At 45.6% G+C, this 22371-nt stretch overlaps 1 protein-coding gene across 1 annotated transcript in view; it reads left to right on the plus strand.

Annotated features, from left to right (window-relative positions):
- The window catches only part of CCDC186 (coiled-coil domain containing 186), a 34222-nt gene extending 24838 nt beyond the window's left edge, over positions 1-9384 (plus strand). Inside the window, exons 11-16 of the mRNA XM_054276703.1 lie at positions 606-861; positions 1449-1638; positions 2642-2722; positions 3736-3946; positions 4958-5177; positions 5855-9384. Coding sequence (XP_054132678.1) covers positions 606-861; positions 1449-1638; positions 2642-2722; positions 3736-3946; positions 4958-5177; positions 5855-5938 — 1042 coding nt within the window. The 3' untranslated portion in view covers positions 5939-9384. The remainder of the gene's footprint in view (positions 1-605; positions 862-1448; positions 1639-2641; positions 2723-3735; positions 3947-4957; positions 5178-5854) is intronic.
- Positions 9385-22371: the final 12987 nt, after the last annotated feature.

The raw sequence follows: 22371 nt of genomic DNA on the forward strand, positions 1-22371 counted from the left end.
GTGATGATAACTGAAGATGCAGCATTTTTTACTCTGATTGGATGTGAGAGTTTTTCAGTAGAAACAAAAACTTGTAGAGGGGAAGGATTTGTTTTTGGGGGGAGGAGTAGGTGGAATAGGACAGGCCCTTTGATTCAGAGCTGCAGGGCTTGGATAAGGACATGTCAGGAATGACCATACTGCTGTCCTAGAAATCCAAACTGCATTATTTCCCTGTTTCCTAAAGAGAAGGCCTCTTACAGATTGGCCACTTTGTTGGGTTTGCACACCTTCCTCTCACCCACTAGGTCTGGTTTTGAGGGTTTTGTTTATGCCCTGATCTGAAGGTCATAGGGAGAAGTTGAAAATGGAGAGCTGGCCTTCCTTGAGGAGCTAATGCCTGAGTCCTCTGTGGGCTGCAGCAATCTGTCATTTCAGCACTGCAGGTGTTGTGAAACAAAGTGAAAACTCCCTTGACATTTAAAATAATCCAGTGACTAACAGCTACCCCAGGGTCATTAATTGTTCCCCTGCCTTATTTGGACTTGACCTGAATGCTTTTATTGCAATGAACTTTGTATCTTTAAGCTCAGGTTATCCCTAATGTGATACAATTGTTTTGACAGAGATGAACAAGAAATCAATGCTTTAAAGGAAGAAATAGATGGTTTCAATTCTCTGGTTGCTGATCTTCAGAAGGACATTGAAGGTAGTCGGAAAAGAGAATCTGAGTTATTGATGTTCACTGAGAAATTAACCAGTAAGAATGCACAGCTTCAGTCTGAAAACAATTCCTTACAGAGCCAGTTGGATAAGCTTTCTTACAGTGAAAGAGAGCTGCAGAATCAGCTGGAGTGTGTTCAACAGACTAAAGATGATCTGGTGAGTACAGTGGGCTTTTTGTTTTTGCTCCAGTAAGATGTCTGATGCAGATAAGGATGTAGCACATAAATGCCCCCTTGTATCTCCATTTACCTGACTGCAATTTCTCCTTGAGTTTGCCATTAGTAGCAGTGGGATTTGAACACCTCGTGTTCCCAGGCTGAAAGGAATTTTAAGGCACACTGCACTGGAATGAGGAGATGTCACTGTGTTTCTCTTTCTGTTGTTTTGGGAGTAGAGAGTTGTTCACTTTCAGATGAAATGAAACAGACAAAAGGTTCTAATTTGCCTGAGAAATTTGTTACTGTAAATTGTTCCTCAGGTCCTGTTTGTACTATGAGATAAATGCCATTTTTAATGAACTTAGTGTGTCATGGAAGGTAATGTGACTTTGTACTGTATCATGTAGAAGTTCTGGAGGTGGTTGAGGAATCTTAGTATTCATGTGAAATGCTAGCATTCAGCCTAAATAATAAATGTAAAGTGTGAATGATTCCCAGGTGAAATGTGCAGTTAGGGATGTTGAGCATGCACTGTGGTTAGGCTAGGATATTTGTGTATGACTGAAAATCAAATCCCAATTTCAGGCCATCAAGTTACAGAAGGAGGAGAATCAGAGGAAGTCAGAGGTTGAGGCCCTGCAGGCTCAGCTGGCCTCAGAGCAGGAGGAGGTGTCAGCCCTGAAGACCCGTGTGGATGAGCTGAAGGATGACCTGGCTACCCAGAAGCGCAAGCACGCAGCCAACCTGAAAGACCTCACAAAACAACTTCAGCTAGGTGGGGATTATTTTCATTTATGAGACAGCCCCATCTGTGACCCCCTCAGTGTCTGCTAGAGATTCAGGTCCTGTCTGTGTGTGCTCACTGCTTGAGTGTCACCCTTCAACCTCTCCCTGTCCCTGGAGACAATGGCAGTGAGCAAGTTAGACCTTGTGGAAACTGCAGTTTCAGGCCTTTGTGTTAATTTTCAATCTAATGTGTAACTTTTGAAGTGGGTTTAGACATAAAAGGAAATACTTATTTCAAAAGAGCTTAGTCTTTGTTATGATATATCTGACTACTGAAATGTCACCATAGGTATATATGGATCCTGGTCTCTGTAGGAGTATATTCAGAAGCTGCCAGAAGTTTCCTAGCTGCTGACTGTATCAGGGATTACTGGTTATTTTTTGAACAGAACACTTCAGTTTTAAAGGTGGATATGGAGAGACTGATGACTAATTTTGTCTACAAATAAAGTCATCAAATACCCCACAATGCATGAATAGAAAATAGATTTGAAGATAATCAAATGTGTTTGAAAGAAGAGATCCTTATTGGCACTTTGCAAGACAAGTTCCATGTCCCTTTTTGTGCATATAAGAAGAGCTGTGTGCTTTCCCTCTTGATCCCTACTGAGTGAGTGGTGCTTCTGGCACAAGTACTGCTGTAGTGCCACAGTTAGGAGATGCTGGAACAGAGTTGCTGACATCAGTAGTGATTTACATGGCAGAACTAATCAAAAGTAAACTCAAATTGAAGTCTTAATGGTCCCAGTTAATCCTGTATATGACATTACCCCTTCAACTGGCAAACACAGCAGTGTGTAGGGATCATGGTGGGTGTTACCTCCAGGTGTTGCTTGGATTTTACTTTTAGTTGCTACCATTGGCTTTCAGTTGTCACATCATGTTAAATTAGTGCAGGTCAGAGATGATTACAGGTTCTATATGTTGGGTAACACTGTAATTTTGAGTTCTTACTCTGCTATTGCTAATCATCATTTTGTTAATACTTTTAGCACGGAGGAAATTGGATCAGATGGAAAATGGTAATTATGACAAAGAAGTCAGCAGCATGGGGAGCCGTTCCAGTTCATCAGGTAATGGAGCACATGGCGGGGCTGCCAAACAACCCTTCAGTCTTAACAAGGTTGCCCACAGTGTGCTTGCTCTTTATGTGGTTTGTGCATATGCAGTGTGTGGGCAGCCTCCCATTAAAACTGACAAAATAGCCTCTAAGCAGCAAAATGCACTTGACTGACTGCAGTTGTAGGTGCTTATTATGAGATTAAAGTGTAATGTTTATGATGTTTATATATTTTGGTTCTTTTTAAATACCTGCCTTTTTTATTTCATGGCTTTTATGTTTGGAGGGAAGCTCAAGAGGACTCCAGCTTATACATGCTCCTTTTACATGCTGCCAGAAGCAAAATAAAAATGAGCAGTGGCTTCCAACGTTGTTTAATTGCCCTATTGACAGTTGTGACTGTGTAAATGAGAAATCAATTAGCATCATTAGAGACATCAGTGGGTTTATGTAATATTCATTATTTTCTATCCAGTAGAAGTAAAGGAGTGATCTTAAGCACTGAAAAGAACATGTTTCCTTCCTTGATACCGTTAGGTTTTAAGTTGGGTTAGTTCTGTCCAGATGTCCTGTAATCTCACTGTGTGAGAGAGACAAATGCTTAGAAAGAACAGCAGAAAGTACATACTGTGAGCTCAAAGTGATCAGTGCTGCATGTGTAGGGCTTTGTGAGTCTGTACAGTTTTCATAATATTGTAATTTTAGTTTACTCCAAAACACACATTTAAAATCAGCTCAGTCTTGTGCAAAGTAAATGGGCATGAAGGTGTTTAAGTGGGGATAAGCATTCCTGAAGGGAGCACGCTTACAGCAGAGGCAGTGCACCCACAGCAGGGGACTGCACTGCTGTCCCAGCCTGTCTCATTTAAACCCTGCAAGGATCCTTTAGAGAAAACCCCAGTAACATTAAGGGAAACTGGCATCCTGGGGAAGGTATCCTCAGCTCCTGGCAGCACTGCTCTGCTGGGGGCACTTCACCTGGTGTGAGCTCCAGAGGGGTTTTTACAAACACTGTGGTGTTGGCAGGGTCCCTGAACGCGCGCAGCAGCACCGAGGATCGCTCCCCCGAGAACACGGGCTCTGCAGTGGCTGTGGACAGCTTCCCAGAGGTGGACAAGGCTGTCCTGGTGGAAAGAATACTAAGGCTGCAGAAGGCACATGCTCGAAAAAATGAGAAGATGGAGTTTATGGAGGATCACATCAAACAGCTGGTGGAGGAAATCAGGAAAAAAACCAAGTATGTCTGTGTTGTGTTCATGCAGGTTTTCAGTGCTGAGCTGATGCACTAGACAAGTAAGAAAACTAATTGTCATAGTGAAAATGTTTAAAACAGTAAAAATATTGCAGTGACAGTAGATTTTGAAGATGGAATTAGTTTTGTGGGATTTTTTCCCTTCACTTTTCCCAGCAGCTATAATAATTGCCAAGTTTTTGGCAGTTAGTACTATTACTGAATTTTTTCAGGAGGAATAAACTGGCACAAGTGGGTTTTTGGTAGCAAAATGGTCAGCAGGTGGCTGATTTGTGGTGGACTGCTGCCACTGGCTAACAGAAGAGTCCATTCCCCTCAAGTGCTTAAAAGGGTGCTGATTGTGTTTGTTTTGGAAGGAGAATCTGCATTATTCCAGATGGTACTCTAGTATACACATCAAACAAATTATATATCTGAGCCAAAGCTGGTCAGTGGTTAATGTGAGAGACAAGATTCCACTTAAATGAAGATCTCAACTTACAGGATAATGTCTGGAGCTTCAGTTAGGAGGGTAAGAAATGCTGGCATTAAGCTGCTTCTAGAAGGTGCAGTTGCTTTTTAGGAACAGCCCTTGCTTAATGAGTCCATACATCTCACAGAACATGATTACAGCTTGGGAAGACTCCTGAGAAGTGGCTTTGTATTTTTTTTTCTCATGTGTAGAAAGCTTGAAATTTCATGTCTGGAGTCCTTCAGCAAAGAAAAATAGAGTTTTTAAATTACCTTTCTTGTCCCAATAGCTTTTCAAAATACTTTTAAATAAGTAAACCCTGCACATTGTATTGTCTTGGCTTACCAGCATTTCCTGTATCAGTGTTGGTATCTCAGGTTTTCCTCTGACATAGAAATTGGGTGAGTAATTTTTTACTGCTTTTTTGGTAATATAGTACTGCCTGAAAATAAAATTACTCATGTCAGGAATCTGAAGTTACTTCAGCATCTGACTCTTCTCTGCTTTGTAATGCTGTGATGTTGTTGGTTTATTTTTCACTCCAGAATTATTCAGAGTTACATCTTGCGGGAAGAAGCCGGAACACTTTCATCAGAGGCCTCTGACTTCAACAAAGTTCACTTGAGCAGGCGTGGGGGGATCATGGCATCTCTGTACACATCTCACCCTGCAGACAGTGGGCTCACCTTGGAACTCTCCTTAGAGATAAACAGGAAGCTTCAGGCTGTGTTAGAAGATACATTACTGAAGAATATTACATTGAAAGTGAGTAGCTGTGCCAGTTCTTCTGCACATTCTTGTGGTTCTCAGGTGCTCCCTTCACTGCATGCTGTTAAAGCCTTTTCAGAAGTCAGCTCATTGTGATTTGGTGCCACTGGTAAGCATTGGGGTTAACCAGGGAGTTATGTGACATGAGGCCATGTACCTCCAGTGTAGGACCCTCAGAGTATGCTGTACTAATGAGCTGCTGCTTGAAATAAGTTCTGGGGTGCCTATGCCTTCAGCAGGGCAGGGTCTGTCCATGCTCTCCCCTGGGCGTGAGGGCCAGGAACACAGGCTCTGCTCCTGGGGCAGCACATCTGCTGCCAGGGAGAGGTGGCAGGCTGGAAAATGGAGTGCAGGCTGCCAGCTGGGCTGCAGGGCTCTGCACAAGCTGGAGATCTCTTCCTGTAATCATCATTCCCCTTAAATGCTAAGGGAACTAACATTCTACCTTCTAGACATCCTGTAGAATACTGGTAACTGCAAAAGAGGACTTGCCAAGAGCTTTGAGTTTCTTACTGAAATGAGTTTGTTTTTCTCTGACTCGAATCATTTGCATTTGTTCTGGATACTTGAAAGTATCAACCTGCTGACATAAGCTGTAATTTTGACTTATCAGTGCATTTTGCTGATGGACTCATTTCCCTGTATAACTTACCTTATCATTTTCCCCCCCAAAGGAGAACCTGCAGACTCTAGGAACAGAAATAGAACGGCTTATCAAACACAAGCATGAACTGGAACAGAGAATAAAGCAGACATAACTAAAACTTCTGGGGACTAACCAACCTGAAGATGCAGAAGAGGCAGGTGCTACAGACCATTGTTTTACATTCTGCCTGCCAGCACAAGCATCTGAGTTTTTGCGGAAGAAGCCTTTGGCCCCACAGGCTCACTCATGTGAGAGATCAACAGGGTTTGGCATCTGTGTGGTTCTGGCTACCCAGGACCAGCCTGAGGCGCTGCTGAAATTCACTGCACACTACATTTATCTGAAACTTCTATTTGAAATACTGATGCTTTGCAGTGCAGACTGTTTGGAGTGAGTTGCCATGAGATTTTAATTTCTGCACTGTGTAATTAATCAGTCTCTTAATGATGGAGCTTGAAAAAACAATAAAGCCAATTATGTCTTAGTTGCTATTGAACATATCCAGTGTTACTGAGCTTTAAGGGCTTTAAGACATTTATTTTCTTTCTTGCATATTATTTCTGATCTTTGGGTTGATTAAGCATTTTTGACATATGCATGGAAGAATGCTTTGTTACAAAATCTTGGGTTTTAAGTGGTGACCATGATATTGCATATTTTCTGCTTTAGATTAACATTCAGCTGCTCGATTTCTTTATTGCAGAGGAGTGAAACAACAGTAAAACTAAGGAATTAGAAAGTGTTCTGATTCAGTTTTTGAGTTCATGTAATTGAAACCAATGTCAGTTCAGCAAATTTTGTAAACTCTTGATCCTTAGACATATGGATCAAAAGAAGTCTGATATCAGATAATTGGTTAATAAAGTTCTCTGGGCTTCTGCATAACTAACAGCATTTAGGAGTTTCACCTGCCCATTGTAAATCTATGTGAGTACATGTAGACATGGTGATTGCATCTGCTTTCAAAGAAAAATGGAAGCCAATAAATTTTCTCATTAGCTGTGGCTAGACCAACTACTGACAATAATGGTAAATGGGATCTAAATGGGATTTTAATAGTTGGACTGTGAAAGTGGCACAGAAATCTGTGCAACTGCTTGATTTTACTGTTGTGAAGAAGTTGGTGAAAATCACTGAAAAGTGTTACTTAATCCTTCAGTGGCTGAGATGGTGATGGAGGAAGAGTATCAAGGTGACAAGATTTGGGTTAGTCACAACATCATGTTCACCTTTTAATTCCAGGATAAGTAATACACAGGATCTGAAATATCTTTATTCCAGCAGTAAATGCACAGTTTCTGTATCTATCGCTTTTTGACCAAAATCAATTGATCAGATCACCTTGTAAATACATACTTCAGGTTTTTATTAAGTACTTGAACTTCCTATTGCCATGAGAAGAGTCAATGTACATTTACAATAGCAAAGCTTTAGCTACTTTAATCAAAAAGGGGTTGTGGGGAGAATCTGTCTGATTCTGCAGATATTGTTTGCATTGTACACCAAATGAGGGACCTGAATTTGGCAGCACAGAGGAGGATAATTGATTGGACATCTGGGTCACTTAGGGATGTGAACTCCATTTCCACATGCCACTGAGTTGCCTGAGCTTTGTAATAAAACAAATTGAGCAAAAAAGCCCAATTTGGTTTGAATAGTTTGGTTCAAGACAGTGGGACTTCCTTGTTAGTTAAAGATAGGCATCTCTGAAAATCCTTGTGAGATCAAGACCTGGTTTGTGGTCCAGAGAGCTTCAGGAGTCTGGGATGGCAGGTCCCCTCAGTGTCAAAGGATTAAATATTCCTTTGGAAAGGGAGAATGGGAGCAAATATAGTTTAAAACCTGAGCAAGTATTATATAGAAACTGCAAGCCTTTAATCTGGGTGGGTTTTTATACATCTATTTTTCTAATTCCTGAGAGCAATGATTATCTGAAATGTTAGGAAATTTGGGCCAGTCCAGTCATGGGACTACTTCTGCTTTACTGTTGTTTAAGTTATGTGAAGAGGCAAATACCTGGCTGTGCTGAAACAGATTTGTCACAGCTTCCAGGAAGCAAACAGACAGTTGTTCATGACTGAGCTTGGACCTTCTGCTGAGAGAAAGTACTTCAGAACAATTTGCATGCTAAAACATAGCTTAGCTCTTGTATGTTTGTGTTTTCATGCTTTATTGTACCAGATCTCTGGATGTTTTCAGGCATTGAGCTGAATGATTCCAGTATTTTAGATACCATGTTAATATTGTAATCTTTTATTGTATGTTCTCCGGTGTACAGTGTGAATGAAGGAGGGGTGTGGTGCAGATGGAATCAGTGCAATGGCTTTGTGGAAATTCTTATTTCTTTTTGGCATGATTGTTCTCCTTTTAAGTTGAGAAACCTAGTTAGCTGTCCTCCTGCCCTGCTGAAATGCTGCTGGCTCTTTGTAGCACTAATAACTTCTCAGACTTTTTTTTTCCCCTTGGTTATGGAGACACACAAAGCAGCCAAAATACCACATTGTTTTTTGTGCATGGTGTTTTCATGGACCAAAGCTTCATCCACAGGTGTTACTTTAAACATATCTGTTAGAGATGGAAAAGTCATTCTGGCTTGCACATTGGCAGGTGACTCTCCAGTCACTTGTGATGAGTGCCTGGTGGGGTCAGCCAGCAACTTGGCATGAGGATGTTCCTCCTTTTTGAGAGGCAGTGATGTATCAGCCATGAAGCGTTGCTGGCCCTGTTGCCATGGGGTGGCTTGTCAGGAGTGTGATGCTGCTGGTGCAGCACTGAGCACACTTTGTGTGGAAAGGTGTTTCTGTGGGGTGGCTCTCACAGGTGAGCACCAGCTGGTGCAGGGGTGGGTGTGAGCCTTGTGTAGCCATCTCATCCCACTTATCTATCCTTGTTTTGGAAATTGTACTATGGACCTGAAACTGAAAACTGTCCTCAGATGAACTGAATTTTAGAGACAAACTGGTGAATTGATAAACTAATCATGAAGGCAGACTGGAGCATGTAGCTACATGCCTGTCACTGAAATTCAGTGCCCATTAAACGTGGAATTGCCACAGGCTGCTTTTGAAAATTCCAAGCTTGTGGCTGGTTGTATTACAAGCTTAAACATCTGTTTCTTAAATACTCAGGGTGCTCTTTTCATTCAAACATCGCACAAACAGATGTTGTTAGAGGCCCTACAAGAAAGCTGCCTATGCTTTTCCACCCTCTGTAAAATCCAGCGCTGTCATTGACAGAAGCCAGACCCTCTGACCTGAAGAATACAGTTTTGTGCTACAGAAATCACTGGCTTGCTGCCATACAGACTTGTGCAATATTTTTAATTATGATGTCCAGAAAACTGGATATTGATTTCTTCCTTGAACACTTTCTCATTATCTTCACTTGTTGCTGGCAACACCTGTAGTATCTCTCTTAAAATATTTTTAATTGCAACGTTTTGGTTCATAACTAAAAATAGAAAAATTTAAAAACAGTATGTCTGGCTTCCAGTGCATCAAGTGTAAACCTGAGTGTCCACATTCTGCAGAGACCTGAATCTAGGGAGGGGTTCAGAGGGCAAGGGGCCTTCCCCCTTCCTGTGCCAGCAGTAGGTGGCACAAGGATTCAGGTGTTCCCTGTCTCACCTGTCCAGGGACAGGGGCCTGTGTTGCAGAGGGAGCTGGGTGGTATTTAGAGCTTTTCCAGATGGATGGGTGTTTCCTTCCCATTTTCGTGTTCTAACTGAAACTGTTGATTCTTCCAATCTATGTGTGTAAGTCCTGTACACAGAATGTCTTGTTGATTTCATTTTGTAGATACCTGTTTCTGTATAAAGTTTTCAAAGGTATTGCTATACCTTATGTATATACTGTACTTTGAAATAATAAACATACAAATGTATGAAAGCCTGCTCTGGGTCTGATTTGTCCCACTATGGTGTTTGGGGGTGTTTTGGGTCTGATTTATCCCACTATGGTGTTTGGAGGTCTTCTTACTAACAGAATGGGACTGCTGGGATATATTCCATGAGCTTTTATTGCAGCATCAGCCTCATTACATAGTTGAGACAACGGAAAGATGGCAAAAGCTCATGTACAACCAACAACAGCTTAAGATTTTTGTTATGGAGCATTTTAAAAACTTTCTAACCAATAGCACATTGCTAAAGCTTACAGACAATTGTTCTAAAAGTACAGGTACACCTGCTTCACACAGTGCTTACTTGCCTTCTTTCTATTAGCAATATGCAATACTTCATTATTAAGTAATGAAGTAAGCTTAATTAAGTAAGCTTAAAACATTCTACTATCTTACTAAGCATATTTTTCTGCTGTCTTAAGGTCTACCTTAGCTAAGCCTAAAACTAAAGCTCTTGTTTTATGTCCTTACTATACTATTGTAACTTTTTCTGCTTTCAGACTTTGCAGCTGCTTCTAGTTCTGAGTTTTCTGTTCGTTCTATTTCTAAGACCTGCTTTCCCAGCTTTCTAAAAATCTTACACCAAAGCCCTTCTCGTTCCCCTCGGGTGGGTCTGACTGTGCCCAGGAAATCCGAGCAGGGCTGCAATTCTGCCCCAGCCCCTGCTTGCCGATTGCACCCGCTAAACAGGAGGTGGCAGTGCCTCTTCTCCGGTGCTGCCGGTGGGAGGAACAGCCGAGCCAGGGAAAACACCTCTCCCACGGTGTTCATCCCTCGGGAATTGCGCGGGACGGGCGACAGATGTGCTGCAGTTAGGGACTGCAGTCCCTGCCAGTGCCCTCGGTGCTTTCCCTTTCCATAACCTGAATTTTGGGAATCCCACAGTCCCAGCAGCCGGGACTGATTCCTTGGCTGCAGCTCCACATTTGCTCCTCTGATTTATTTATTCTCTTGTAGAGATCTAACAGAGTTGATTTTTAGGTTTTTTTAGGGTTATTTTTTTTTCCCCAGTTTTTTAGCCATAAGGGTATTTTTAAATAAAAATAGTAAGTGGTTGTGTCTGGTTGCTGGCAGTGCTTCTATTAAAAACCTGGGAATGAGATTGATATGGGTTGTCCTGCCCTTGCAGGGAGCCAGATAAAGGAAAAAAGAATACCGTGAAGGTGATAATTTATGGAGTTTATTCTAGTATCTCCCAGAGTACCTTAAATGAGAGAGAGGGGGCTGTTCTATATTTTGCTGAAATTTAATGGCAAAGAGCCTCAAGCTCCCCAGGACCAGGCCAAGGGCTCCCAGTGATTTTTCTGGTTAGAGTCTCCTGCATGACCCATGCTGAAATTGTTTTGCAGCTCAGTTTTTCTTCTTCCAGCTTTTTCCACTGATAGCAGGTACAGTGTTGGTGATAGATGTAAGCAAAAATCAAGGTTTATTTGTCCTTCCCAAGTATTTAACACTGCCACTTGGAAATAACAGCCTGAAGCTAAACTTCCTCAAATACTAATTTTGGCTTTGGTGCTGTTTGCAAGGGCCATTTGGCAAACAACTTCCCAGCCCTGTTTTTGGGTCTGTATCTGAGTCTGACCCAGCTGAGCTGTGTGTGCAGAGGAAGGGCTCTCATGGCGATGTTAAATGCTCAGTGCTGAAGTAAACCAGGCTGATACTGCAGCCACTCTGTGATAAATATCTAACCAAATGCTAGCAGTTCTCTCCTCTGGCTGATTGTGAATGAGGAAATCATCACTGCTATTTTTCTCTCTCTCTATCTCTGCTTTATTTTAAGGGGATTTTTAATAGCAAGCTCTGCTGGAGGTTTTGTTGCTGCGGTTGTTTTTAGGCTATTTTGCATCAAACCACAGTGGGTCTGTGCCAGATTCTGTGAGATTTTTGCATGCATAAATGTAACTGTTGCAGTAGCAGAGTGCTGCTGAACAAGTTGTTCTCATCTAACTGTGTATAAATATGCTGTTAGGTATTTGTGTGTTTGTTCTGCTCCAGTGGAAATCCTCTGGCCCTTGAGTTTCTCTGGGCTCCTGACCATCTGCAGCTGCCCACTGATCTCAGCAGGGCTGCTCAAATGCCTCAAGGGAAGCACCTTGCTCACTAACAGGCTGAGTCCTATGGATGTCTAAGAGCTTCTTAAGAAGTTCCTATTTTAAAATAATCCCATATGTGTGGAATAAGGAGAAGCAGCAAATAAAAGCACAAAGTCTGTGAGCTCTGACCAAAGTGCACTGGTGTTTGACGCAAGATAGGTGAGCACAGTCTAGCAGGCACAATTGCTCTCTCTGGGGTGGTTGGTGTGTCCTTAAACACTGCCCTGGGCCATCCAGCCTGCAGTTCTTTGGGAACTGCTGCTGCCTTTGGAGATGGATTGAAGCAGGGTGCAAATGCAAGGCAGTTTATTCAAGCTGCGATCTGCAGCCAGACAGAAGGGTTTGTGAGGCTGCACTGTGAAAGGAAGTGGTTAAAAATACTCTGAAAATGATAGATCTTAAATTATTTTAACTCTAGTCAGTACCCAGCACAGGGGAGAGGAAGAAGGTGAGAATTACTCATATCAACACTGTGGGTAAAAGCAGCATATGCCTGAAAAAACAGACCTTGTGCTGGCCAGCCTAGACCTCTGTTGTGGTCCTGCAAATTCTCTGAAAACTTTTCAAGTTCAACCTTCAAAGAGGTTGAAAAAACCAAACTTGAGTTCAGAGCTCTGACCTCTTCATGCTGTAAGTCGCTCGTACTAATCAACTGCCCTGGCCTCACCTTAGTAATTGGATTATCAGAGCAATAGTGATTAGATGGACTTTTGCAAACATGACTCTTTAAGGGCTTCACCCCTTTGGAGAAGGGATCTTCATCCATGAGGTAAAATGAGAAATCAGAATGAGCTGCTGTCAGCTTCTCATAGGCTTAACTTGTGGAGTGACACAGGCTGCTGACAGCCAGAACAGTGATGCCCTTTCCCTGGTCCCTTTCCTTGTCCCTTCCCCTGGTCCCTTCCCCTTGCCATGTGTCTGCTTTGGCCCAGGGCTCTCTCACATCCCTGGTGTGGCTGGCACAGGGAACAGGACTGTCCCACAGTGAGGTCTTTGCCTGTCCACCTGCTCCCAAATCTGTCCCAGCAGCTCCTGGTGCAGTGCAGGTAATGGCAAACAGGGATATTTGTTTTCCCTGGCGATGCTGCTCTGTGACCTGCAGGCTGTCTGAGGTGGTTGCACAGCTCCCACCTGCCCTGTGCTGTGCAGCCAGAGTGCCCTGAGCGAGGCAGGACAGCTGGCAGTGAAACCCATCCACAGCTCCAGGTCAAACCTCCCCCAGAATCCACAGCCCCTTGTTTTGCTTGGCTTTAATCAGACATTTCTGGGATCTAGAAAGGTCCAGCCAGTGCCAAGCAGGTGTTTTCCATCAGCAAGGACTGGCAGAGGAAAGCCTCTGCTGCATAAACCAGCTAAAGAGAGCAGCCACCAATCCAGGTGTGACCTTGCACACTGTGCTTGGGAGCCCTCGTGGTCTATCTTGGGCTGTCCAAAACCAAATGCAATAAGAAAATCTCCTGCCAGCAGGGCACAACCACCATACAGGCACTTCAAAAATACAGGCACACCTCTAAACCAGGACCTGAGCAAGCACAGGGTGGATGGAGTCACCTTTGCTCCCCAGGCAGGTGAAGCCCTTGGAAAGGGGATGTGGCAGATTTGGCAGCAGGTCTGTAGCAGAGGCTGGCAGATTGCTTTTGTTTGTTTACCTCAATTATGTCAGACTATTTCCCTCTCTCAGAATTTCCTTGCAGTTTTCCAAGGCTGCTTGTTGATGCTGAAAGATCAGTCAAGTATTTCGAAGTGATTTGACCTTGCTTGGGCTGGTGACAGAGCCCAGACCTCGCAGGGAGCTGTCACCCTGTAATGCCAGAGCCACTGTGGCTGTCTCTCACTAAGGACAATGTTCAGGCAACCACAAGCAATGCCAGGGCACAGTGACAGGTGAGCTCCCTCCCCAAATCACACTGAAGAGACTGTGATTTAGCTTCCCTTGGCTTTGGTGGCAGCTGAAACAATAGAAATGTCCCCAAAGGCCAGGACTTGCAATCCAAGGGATTCTCCAGAGAGCAATAAATGGAGGTACTTACATTTCATTAATTGTGTGTCAGAGCAAACACTGGAAAAACACCAACCAACCAAAGCTGTGAGTCTGCCACTGACTGCTGGGGGGAGGCCCCTGCCAAGACAGCAGCCTTGGATCAGAGAGCAGGGAACTGAAGGCCTTCAGAGGATGATTCAGAGCAGGCTCACAGGCACTGATGGCCTGTCACCCCTGTGCTGGGGGAGGCACAGAGGAGCAGCTCCTGTCTGGCCACCACCCTCTGTGGGTGCCTTGGGGCTGGTGAGGAGCCTTCCTCCCCTGCCAGGGAGGTCAGCTGGGGTTCTGATCCCTTGCATCACAGAATCACAGGATCATTTGATGGGAAAGGGCTTTAAAAGCCATCTATTCCCAAACCCACTGCCATGGAGACACCTTCCACTATCCCAGGTTGCTCCAAGCCCCATCCAGCCCGGCTTTGAACACATCCATGGATAGGGCATCCACAGCTTCCCTGTTCAACTTGTGCCAGTGCCTCACCATCCTCACAGTGAAGAATTCCTTCCTAATATCTAACAAAACCTGCCCTCTTTCAGTTTGGAGCCATTCCCCCTCGTCCTGTCCCTACAAAAATTTATAAAAAGTCCCTCTCTATCTCTCTTGTAGCCCTTTTAGGTACTGGAGAGTGTTCCAAGTTTTCCCTGGAGCCTTCTCTTCTCCAGGCTGAACAATCCCAACTTTCTCCACCTGTTTTCATAGCAGGGGTGCTCCAGCCCTTTGAGTATCTTTGTTGTCCTCCTCTGAACTTTCTCCAACCGTTCCTTATCCTTATCCTGGTCCCCCAGAGATGGATGTAGCATTCCAGGTGGGGTCTCACCAGCAGAGGGGGAGAATCTGGCCTGCTGGCCACTCTCCTTTAATGCAGCCCAGGACATGATTGGCTTTCTGGGCTGCCAGCTCATGCTGAGCTGCGCATCCACCAGCACCCCCAAGTCCTTCCCATTGGGGATGCTGCTTGTCCCCAAAAAAGGCCTAAAATCAACACACAGGGGAGAGGAAGGAAACTAGCTAGCTGGTTAAAGACTGAGGGATGTGGAGAAAGAGAAACTGTTTTTTTAGAAAGGCCATCCTGGCACAAGAGCAAGCCCTGTTGCTTTTGGAGTGTCGTGGCTTTCCTTCTCCACAGAATGAGCTCAGGGTGCTGCATGCCCAGATCTGGAGTGCAGCTGACAGCATGATCCTAACTTCTCTTTGTTCAACCCTGGGGCATCCAAACATGCACTTCTGGGTGGCTGCATGTGGAACAGGAAAGTCTCTCTCTGGAAAAGTGGCAGGAATGTCTTGCACAGCCGTATTTACTTTGGAGGTTCCTTCTGGGAAGCATCTGCCTGTTCTGGTCTGTGTGTCAGCTCACAGTCCCATCAGTTTTCCCTTTCCCTCCTTCCTCTCCATGCTTCTGGGAGTGCCTGTGTGGAGCCAGGGACCCCAGCTCCTGCCAGACCTCCCTCAGCTTCGTGATTCCTGACACTGTGTTTCCTCCAAGGGGCTGGACACAGCAATGCAGGACCATCCCTGGGCAGAGAGCACAGAAGTAGAAGTGCATGGGCAGGAGGAAAGGAAAGCAAGATGCAGATTCTAACTTTTGATGGGTTTAGAGAAGAAAGAGGTTGTTTTGGAGGGAACTGATTGTTTTGTTTTTGTTTTACAAACAGCACAGGCAAGAAATATAATTGGTAATATATAAGGAAACACAATTCTCAACTGGAAAAATGAACATGTATGATTTGACTGTCAGATCATGCAAGGAAGGGCAAATTGTGTTATAACACTACTGGGAATAAAAACCATGAGGATTTGCATGAATCCATCAAGAGCCCTGCACTACTGATTTAGGTTACCTGTGTTGGTGGAGATACCTTGAAAGCAGAACTACCAGGCATAAGGAATGGCTTTGCTAAACAGCCCAGGAAAAAATATAATCCTAAACTCATTCTGTTGGGAAGATGTGCATCCAGAAAAGGACAAGCACAATGTGACCACTCAAAAGTACCTAGATATCCTTCCAAGTTCCTCTGAAACCCCTTTGCACAGCTGCTGACAAAGGTCTGAAAATGAGTGATGCCCAGCCACCTATCATGATGGGTAACATTGCATCATCATTTCCTGATGATCCTATTTTCCTGTCCTTATCCCTTTGCTGTCCCATGGGAAGGTTAGAGCAGAAGCACATGACAACCAGGAGTGCTGGGTTTTGCCTGTGCAGAACAAACTCCTCCTGATCCTTGCAGGCATCTTCTAGGCACTGGTGTTGTAACGAAAACTTAAAAGGTAGGACAGTAACAACTTTTCCAAGTACTGATAGATGAAAAAGAAAGGAGCAGAGGAGTGTGCTGGCACTGTGAAAGGGCAAAGGAGGAACGGCAAAGGCAGCCCTTTGCAGTTTGGGTTCGCGAGGTGCGCGCGAGGGGAAGCGGCGTGTGCAGCGTCTGTGTCTGCAGAGATGCCCCGACTGCAAGGCCAAGAAAATCAAAGATGCAGCCAAGAAAAACACCATTAAAAGGGTGCAGTGACATAAGCTGAGCGCCGCTCGTGGAATCCAAATTACACGCAGAACAATCAAGAAGGAAAACACCGACGACATTGGCTTGTGTAACAGGGGTGTCGCCCTCCCAGCTGGCAGCCAGGCCAGGGCACGAGTAGAACCAGAATTAACAAGAGGGACTTGACCTTGCTGAAAGCATCAACCAGGCCTGTCCCTTAGGGGTAATCCTGCAGTGACCATGAAGACTTGATGTTCAGGTTTGTGCATTTTAAACCGGTTAGTTTAAAATCTGTCTCATTTAAAGCCCTACTAGGACAGAGCTGCCTGATGAGGAGGGCAAGGCAAAAAGCTGCAGCTCAGCACCAGGACATGGCCCCTTGTTCAAATAAAAAGCTGGATAAGGAAATGCTTAGCATTTATTGAAAATAGAAGAAATACACTTTACCAACAGATCTTTGAGAGGGGTTGTACCTGTGAGATAAGTACTGATGGTTGCACTGCAGGTAGGACACAGGTGTGGGGCATGTTCTCTATATTTCTGCTCCATGTCTTTTACAGGCTCTGAAAATGTTGTGATGCCAGCACTGTGTATACTGGCAATGCAGTCAGGTTATAGAAGAGCCATGAGAAAATGCAAATCTAGATCCACACAAAAATAAAAACATTCTGGCTCAGACCCAGTACTAAATTATGCTGAGAAGCAGTGAATAAAAATGTCTCTATCAGGGAGTAAAAGGCATTTTATTGACTCATCACCCCTTATTAATGGGATGTGCTTCTGGGGTATCTACTGATGAGGAGCATTTTTTGTTCATGCTTCACAGCTTCATCTCCATGCTGGACTTTACCATAAGCAGCACAATCCAACCCCTGATAAGTGAGAGAGAGGAAATAGATGCACAACACAAGGTGTTCCCATCAAAATCTCAGTTCCTCCTAATGCACAGAGAACCTACAGGACACAGCGCTGCTCAAAAGCAGACATCCTACTCAAGAAGCCCTCAAATTGGGAAGAAGAGGTCATCTGGTGCCTTTAAACACAGCCTTCAGCCACCACATCCTCAGGATCTGCTGGTGGCCTCAGACAGTGGGATGGAGCTGCAGGCTCATTCGAGGCTGTTTGTGGTGGAGCCCAGGCTGAACTCACAGCCTCACCCCACACCCAGGGATGCTGTGCAAGGAGCTTTCAGAGGAGCCTCTCCACAGCTCAGACCCCCAGACAAGCCACTTCCCACCCTCCTCTTCCCCCTAAAATGCTCTTTGCTGGCAGCTTTGGGACCTAGGTCTGTGAGAGAGGCAGCACCCAGAGGCACCAAGCTACAGAAAGTCCCCAAGAACAAAAGATTAATTTAAATGTCCTGGCTTGGAGCAGCCTTGGCCGTTGGCTGCAGGAAGTCTTCATCAGTCGCGCGGAGGAGGAAGCACCTGGAAATCACAGAATTAATTCTCTCTGAAGAGATTGCTTTCTGGAAAAAACATGTGTCATTACTCAAGATTGCAGGGGCAGGGGTGGGGCAAGCCACACGTGGTGTGTCAGTATGCTGGATGCCAGGCTGGTGACATCAGCTGAACCTGGCGTTTCCTCAAGCCGAAGGCCAGGTCAGCTTGGCACCAGGCTGGGCTGTGCCCTGCCTGGCAGGGATGACACAGAGCAGGGAGCCACCACCTCCCCGGAGCAGGGGTGAGGTCACAAACAACCAGAAAGAAGGAGAAGACCTGCAAGGGAAGTTCTGAGCTTCTCCATGGATGGGGATCCCAAGTGAAGGCCAAGCCCCATGGGAGATGCAAGCCTGTGCTGCATTTGACATAACAAGGGAGCAATGCAAGCCTTGCTGCTCACTTCAGAGAGAGAGCAAAGCCACAGGGTGACAGCTGCAGTGGCAGCAGTGACCAGCCAGGCTGGAGCCGGGGTGTGCAGAGGCATTTGGAGGTGGCAGCAAACCCTGCTATGTCCCTCTCACTTCACAACTGCCCTTAAAAACATTGAGTTCCTACATAATTTATCCTGAGCTCCACTCTCCATCCTGAAGACACTGATCCTGACCTCTTTTAAAAGGGGTGTATCCCACTCCTTTTGCTAAATTTGCTTGTGTCCTTGCAGCCAGAATGCCCACCTGGCCTCATAGCTCACATTTAGGATGTTTGCAGAGGCAACTGCAGTCTACCTGCGGTGGCCAATGTGCTCCTCATTTGAGGTGCCACTGAGCTGGGAGTTAGAAGTACTCTTCATGTGCAGGATTCCTTCTGTAGATGATACTGATGGCTTGGAAGAGAAAGTTAATTTGAACTTTTCTGTCTCCACAAAATAAGATGCTATGTTTTGTTGTGTGACAAGCAGACAAGGGACTTCACAATGCCTTGGTGTATTCTCTGCTCACTCTGCCCCACCCATGCTGAAGTGCAAAGCCAGGACAGGGTTTGACTTTTGTTCTCAGTGCAGAGGATCCCAGGAACAGCAGATTTGGGGAAACCAGAGCCAAGATATTTGTCTAAAGGGGGCTAAGGGCATGTGTCCCACTCATGATTTCAATGATACTGAGAAGACAGGCTAATGGCCAAGTACCAAACTAGGTGAGGGAAAAAGGTTTGATTTCTCATTGCAAGTGGGAAAGCATTGCAGACCATCAAGCCTCAGAACAGAACAGAAATGTTCCTCCCAGCCCTTGTGTTGGCACCATGGTGTGCCCAAGCAGTGCCCCATTCCTGCAGGGAACCAGCCAATGCTGCACCTGCAGTGGAGTTGCACAGACTTAGCACAAAGATAAACTCAGGAGTGGGGTTCCACCCCTGTGTCTGGGTGCCTGTAAATAGGCTGTGCCTGAGTTCACACAAACAGTGACAGACATTTGGGGTAACTCAGTTGTGCTTCCTGGCTCTCCCTTTTCCTGAGTGAGGCACAGCCTCAGCCCATGGCTGCCAGAGAGAAAGGCCTGTTGTTGCAAGGCCTAGGTGTGTCACATAAAGGAGATGTGATGAAAATCCCTCAGTTTATCCACAGGGCCAGTTTCACCTGGCAAACTCTCATTATTTGGAGTGTCACCTCCGTGCTGGAATGGCCAGGGGAGGCAGAAGCAGTGGAAGGACACCAGAGCAGGGCTGAGACCACCCCTTCTCCTCTCACCCCAGAAGAGTTGAGCACCTTGCACCCATCAGTACCTGGTGCTGGGGCCCAGAGAAGGGCAGTGCCAAGATGGACAAGTGTCTTTTCCCATTTGGCACAGCTCAGAGCGTGGTGCAGGGTGCACAGGGGCTTGGTGAGCACAGGGAGCCTCCCAAGCTGCTCTAACCTGAGCATCTGCCTCTCTCTCAGAGCAGGAGCATTTTGTAAAATGCAGCCACTGCTTCAAGTGACCCCACAGGCATTTTCAGTTAAGTGGTCTGAAGTTTTGAAGCAGTTGGACAGTTATTGGGATAAGTGTATGATAAAACCCTTCCCGCCCCCATCCCTCCCACGCCTGCATTTGGATCCCATGATTTCTTCCTTGTTTGAAATGATTCAGCAGTAGGCTCTCAGATAGTCTCCATCTGGTTAAAAATAGTTACTTGCCTCATATGGCTTTAGCATGGTACTGTCAACTCTAAAATGTTCCACCTTCCAAAAAAGTAGAGTGAAAAATGAAAGTGAGCTTTCACACATCATTACTCTCGGCAGTTGGACCTCCAGAGCTCATTCCAAACCCATCCAAGGAGGAGAGGAGGGCAGGCAAGATGCTCCTGTTACTGCCTGGTGCCCTGCAGGGCCTTGTGAGGCTCTGCCCTCTGCACACCAGCTACCAGGAAGGTGGTTTGCTCATTTCCCAAAACAAAACGCCAGCTTATTGTCAATAAACATTTATTTTTCGGAGCTCTGGAATGTAAGAAGAGTTTAGTCATGGCAGCTGGATGTCTCCCGATGCCAGCTGGGGGTCAGTCAGCCAGCAGGGAACCAGCGCAGCCCAGTTAGCTGGGGAACATGCCACAGTCACCCCATAACGCTGAGTAGGAGACCATGAGGGCCAGAAATCCTCACAGCCATCCTGTTGGAACCCAGGACATTCCTCTGGCTGCCCTGGAGGACTTGAGACCCTGGCAGGGGGCTCAGAGACCTTGGCACAGAGTCAAAAACACCTGTGCCTTCGATTTTAGCCCATGGAAACAATTAACAACTTTGTGTGAAGATTTACAAGCCACAAGAGTTTGAATAGAATGATAGTGAATTTAGCACAGGGTGAAAATGTAGAATTTTGGGGATTTAGAATGGGGGTTCAAGAGGCAAGATGGAGAAATCTGGGCGTGTCCTTTCTCTTTCTCCTTCTTGTCGTCCATCTTCTGCTGTGATGGTGACACTTTTGGATTGGTTTAGAGTAGAGACAGACTGTCTAACATAGGTGATAGATATTGGGAAAATATTGTAAATAAAGTACACATAGGTTTTAGTATAAAAAGCCAACACCACCCCAAGGGCAGTCAGTGTGCCACAAACCAGCCTGCTGGACAGATCTCAGCAGGTCAGAGAAAGAATGTATTGGAGAAGAGAAAATAAACAACCTTGGGAGCCAGAGCTGAGGAATCTCAACTTCTTCCTCAAGCAAGGGGCTGGGAAAAAAGACTTTTTAATACCTGGGGAGCCATTTCAGCAACAACAAACCCGAGACCATCCCACAGCTCCTCTCTGTAAGCTTGGGGATCAGTGATGGGCCTGCACAGTGCGGCCACTGTGCTGAACTGCTTGTGCTTTGGGGAGAAAATGGGGCACATGCTGAACTGCTTGTGCTTTGGGGAGAGAATGGGGCACTTGGTGGCAATAGTGGACAAATGGTGCAGGTGGGTCATTCCACTTGGCTCTCTGGGCTGTTGGAATCCTGACTGTGTTTACATCCAGGCCTGCTGCTGGAGGGTGTGTGGTGGGATCCTCCTGCCACCACAGGGGTGTCACAGGGAGGGGACACTGAGGCACTGCAGAGTGACAAATGGAGGACAGGAGGGGACAGCCAGCAGCTCTGCCGTGCCCTCAGGCAGCTCCTGGTGCCCCAGGCAGAGAGGGAAGCGTGGCACGGAGGGAGAGGCTGAGCTTTGCCCCATGGCCCCTGGGCAGAGCTGGGACAGCAGCAGCAGCTGTAGTTTCATCCTGGCTTTGCCATTGCAATGAACAGGCTTGGTGGTATCCACCTGCTCCCCGTGCTGAGGAGCTTCAGAGAAGCCAGAAGCATCCACTGCTTTTCACAGCACACTTCACAGCATCAGAAGCTGACTCTAGAGGCTGTATGACAAATTGCTGGTTAATATCCACATTAATTCATTTTTCCCCTCAGAGTAACTTTTGCTGTGCCTGCAGAACCATCCTCTGCTCGTTTCCTCAAGGTGATATGCTAAATCCTGCTCCCTAGACCATGGCACTCAGCTCTGGCTGGAATGGGACCAAGCTGCAGGTGTGGGCTGAGGGAATCACAGGGAATCTGCACTGCTGAGCACCACAAACACATCCTGGGCAGCTCCGGGACCCCAGACTCGGATCCCACAAAGAGCTGAGTGAGCCAAGAGCTGCAGCCTGGCTGTGGGGTGCTCTGAGCACCATCTCTGTCCCAGGCAGGGCTCTCAGGTGCTGCTCCTGGAATCCCTGTCACAATGCCACACTGCCCCATAATGGTCACTCCATCCTAAGCCTTTTCTCTGGGTCACTCTTCACAGTGCAAGGGATGAGTCCAGAAATTAATTACCCCTACAGAAAGGGAGAGTTTTAAAGAAGAGCAGAAAGGGACCAAGACTCCCTATTTTGGATGCTTGCTTGTGTACCAGACCGCAGCTGTGTTTATGGGAAAAGACATTTTCACATTCCAATAATTTTCATGCACACCAGACCTTGTGTAATTTTTTTCTTTCCATTTACAATATTATGTATTTTATATGATAAACTTGAAGTGAGGCTTTCGTGCATGAATGATAACAGTTTCCATAATATTTTTTCATATGCAGAGACATTTTGTTTTGATCTCATGGGGCATGAGTCAACTCCTATTTCAAAGCCACTGGAGTCCTTCCAGTGACTTTCC

Source organism: Melozone crissalis, unplaced genomic scaffold (assembly GCF_028551555.1).
Source record: "Melozone crissalis strain CALT ecotype California unplaced genomic scaffold, PUWL_Pcris_2 ptg000019l_1, whole genome shotgun sequence".
Classification (NCBI taxonomy): domain Eukaryota; kingdom Metazoa; phylum Chordata; class Aves; order Passeriformes; family Passerellidae; genus Melozone; species Melozone crissalis.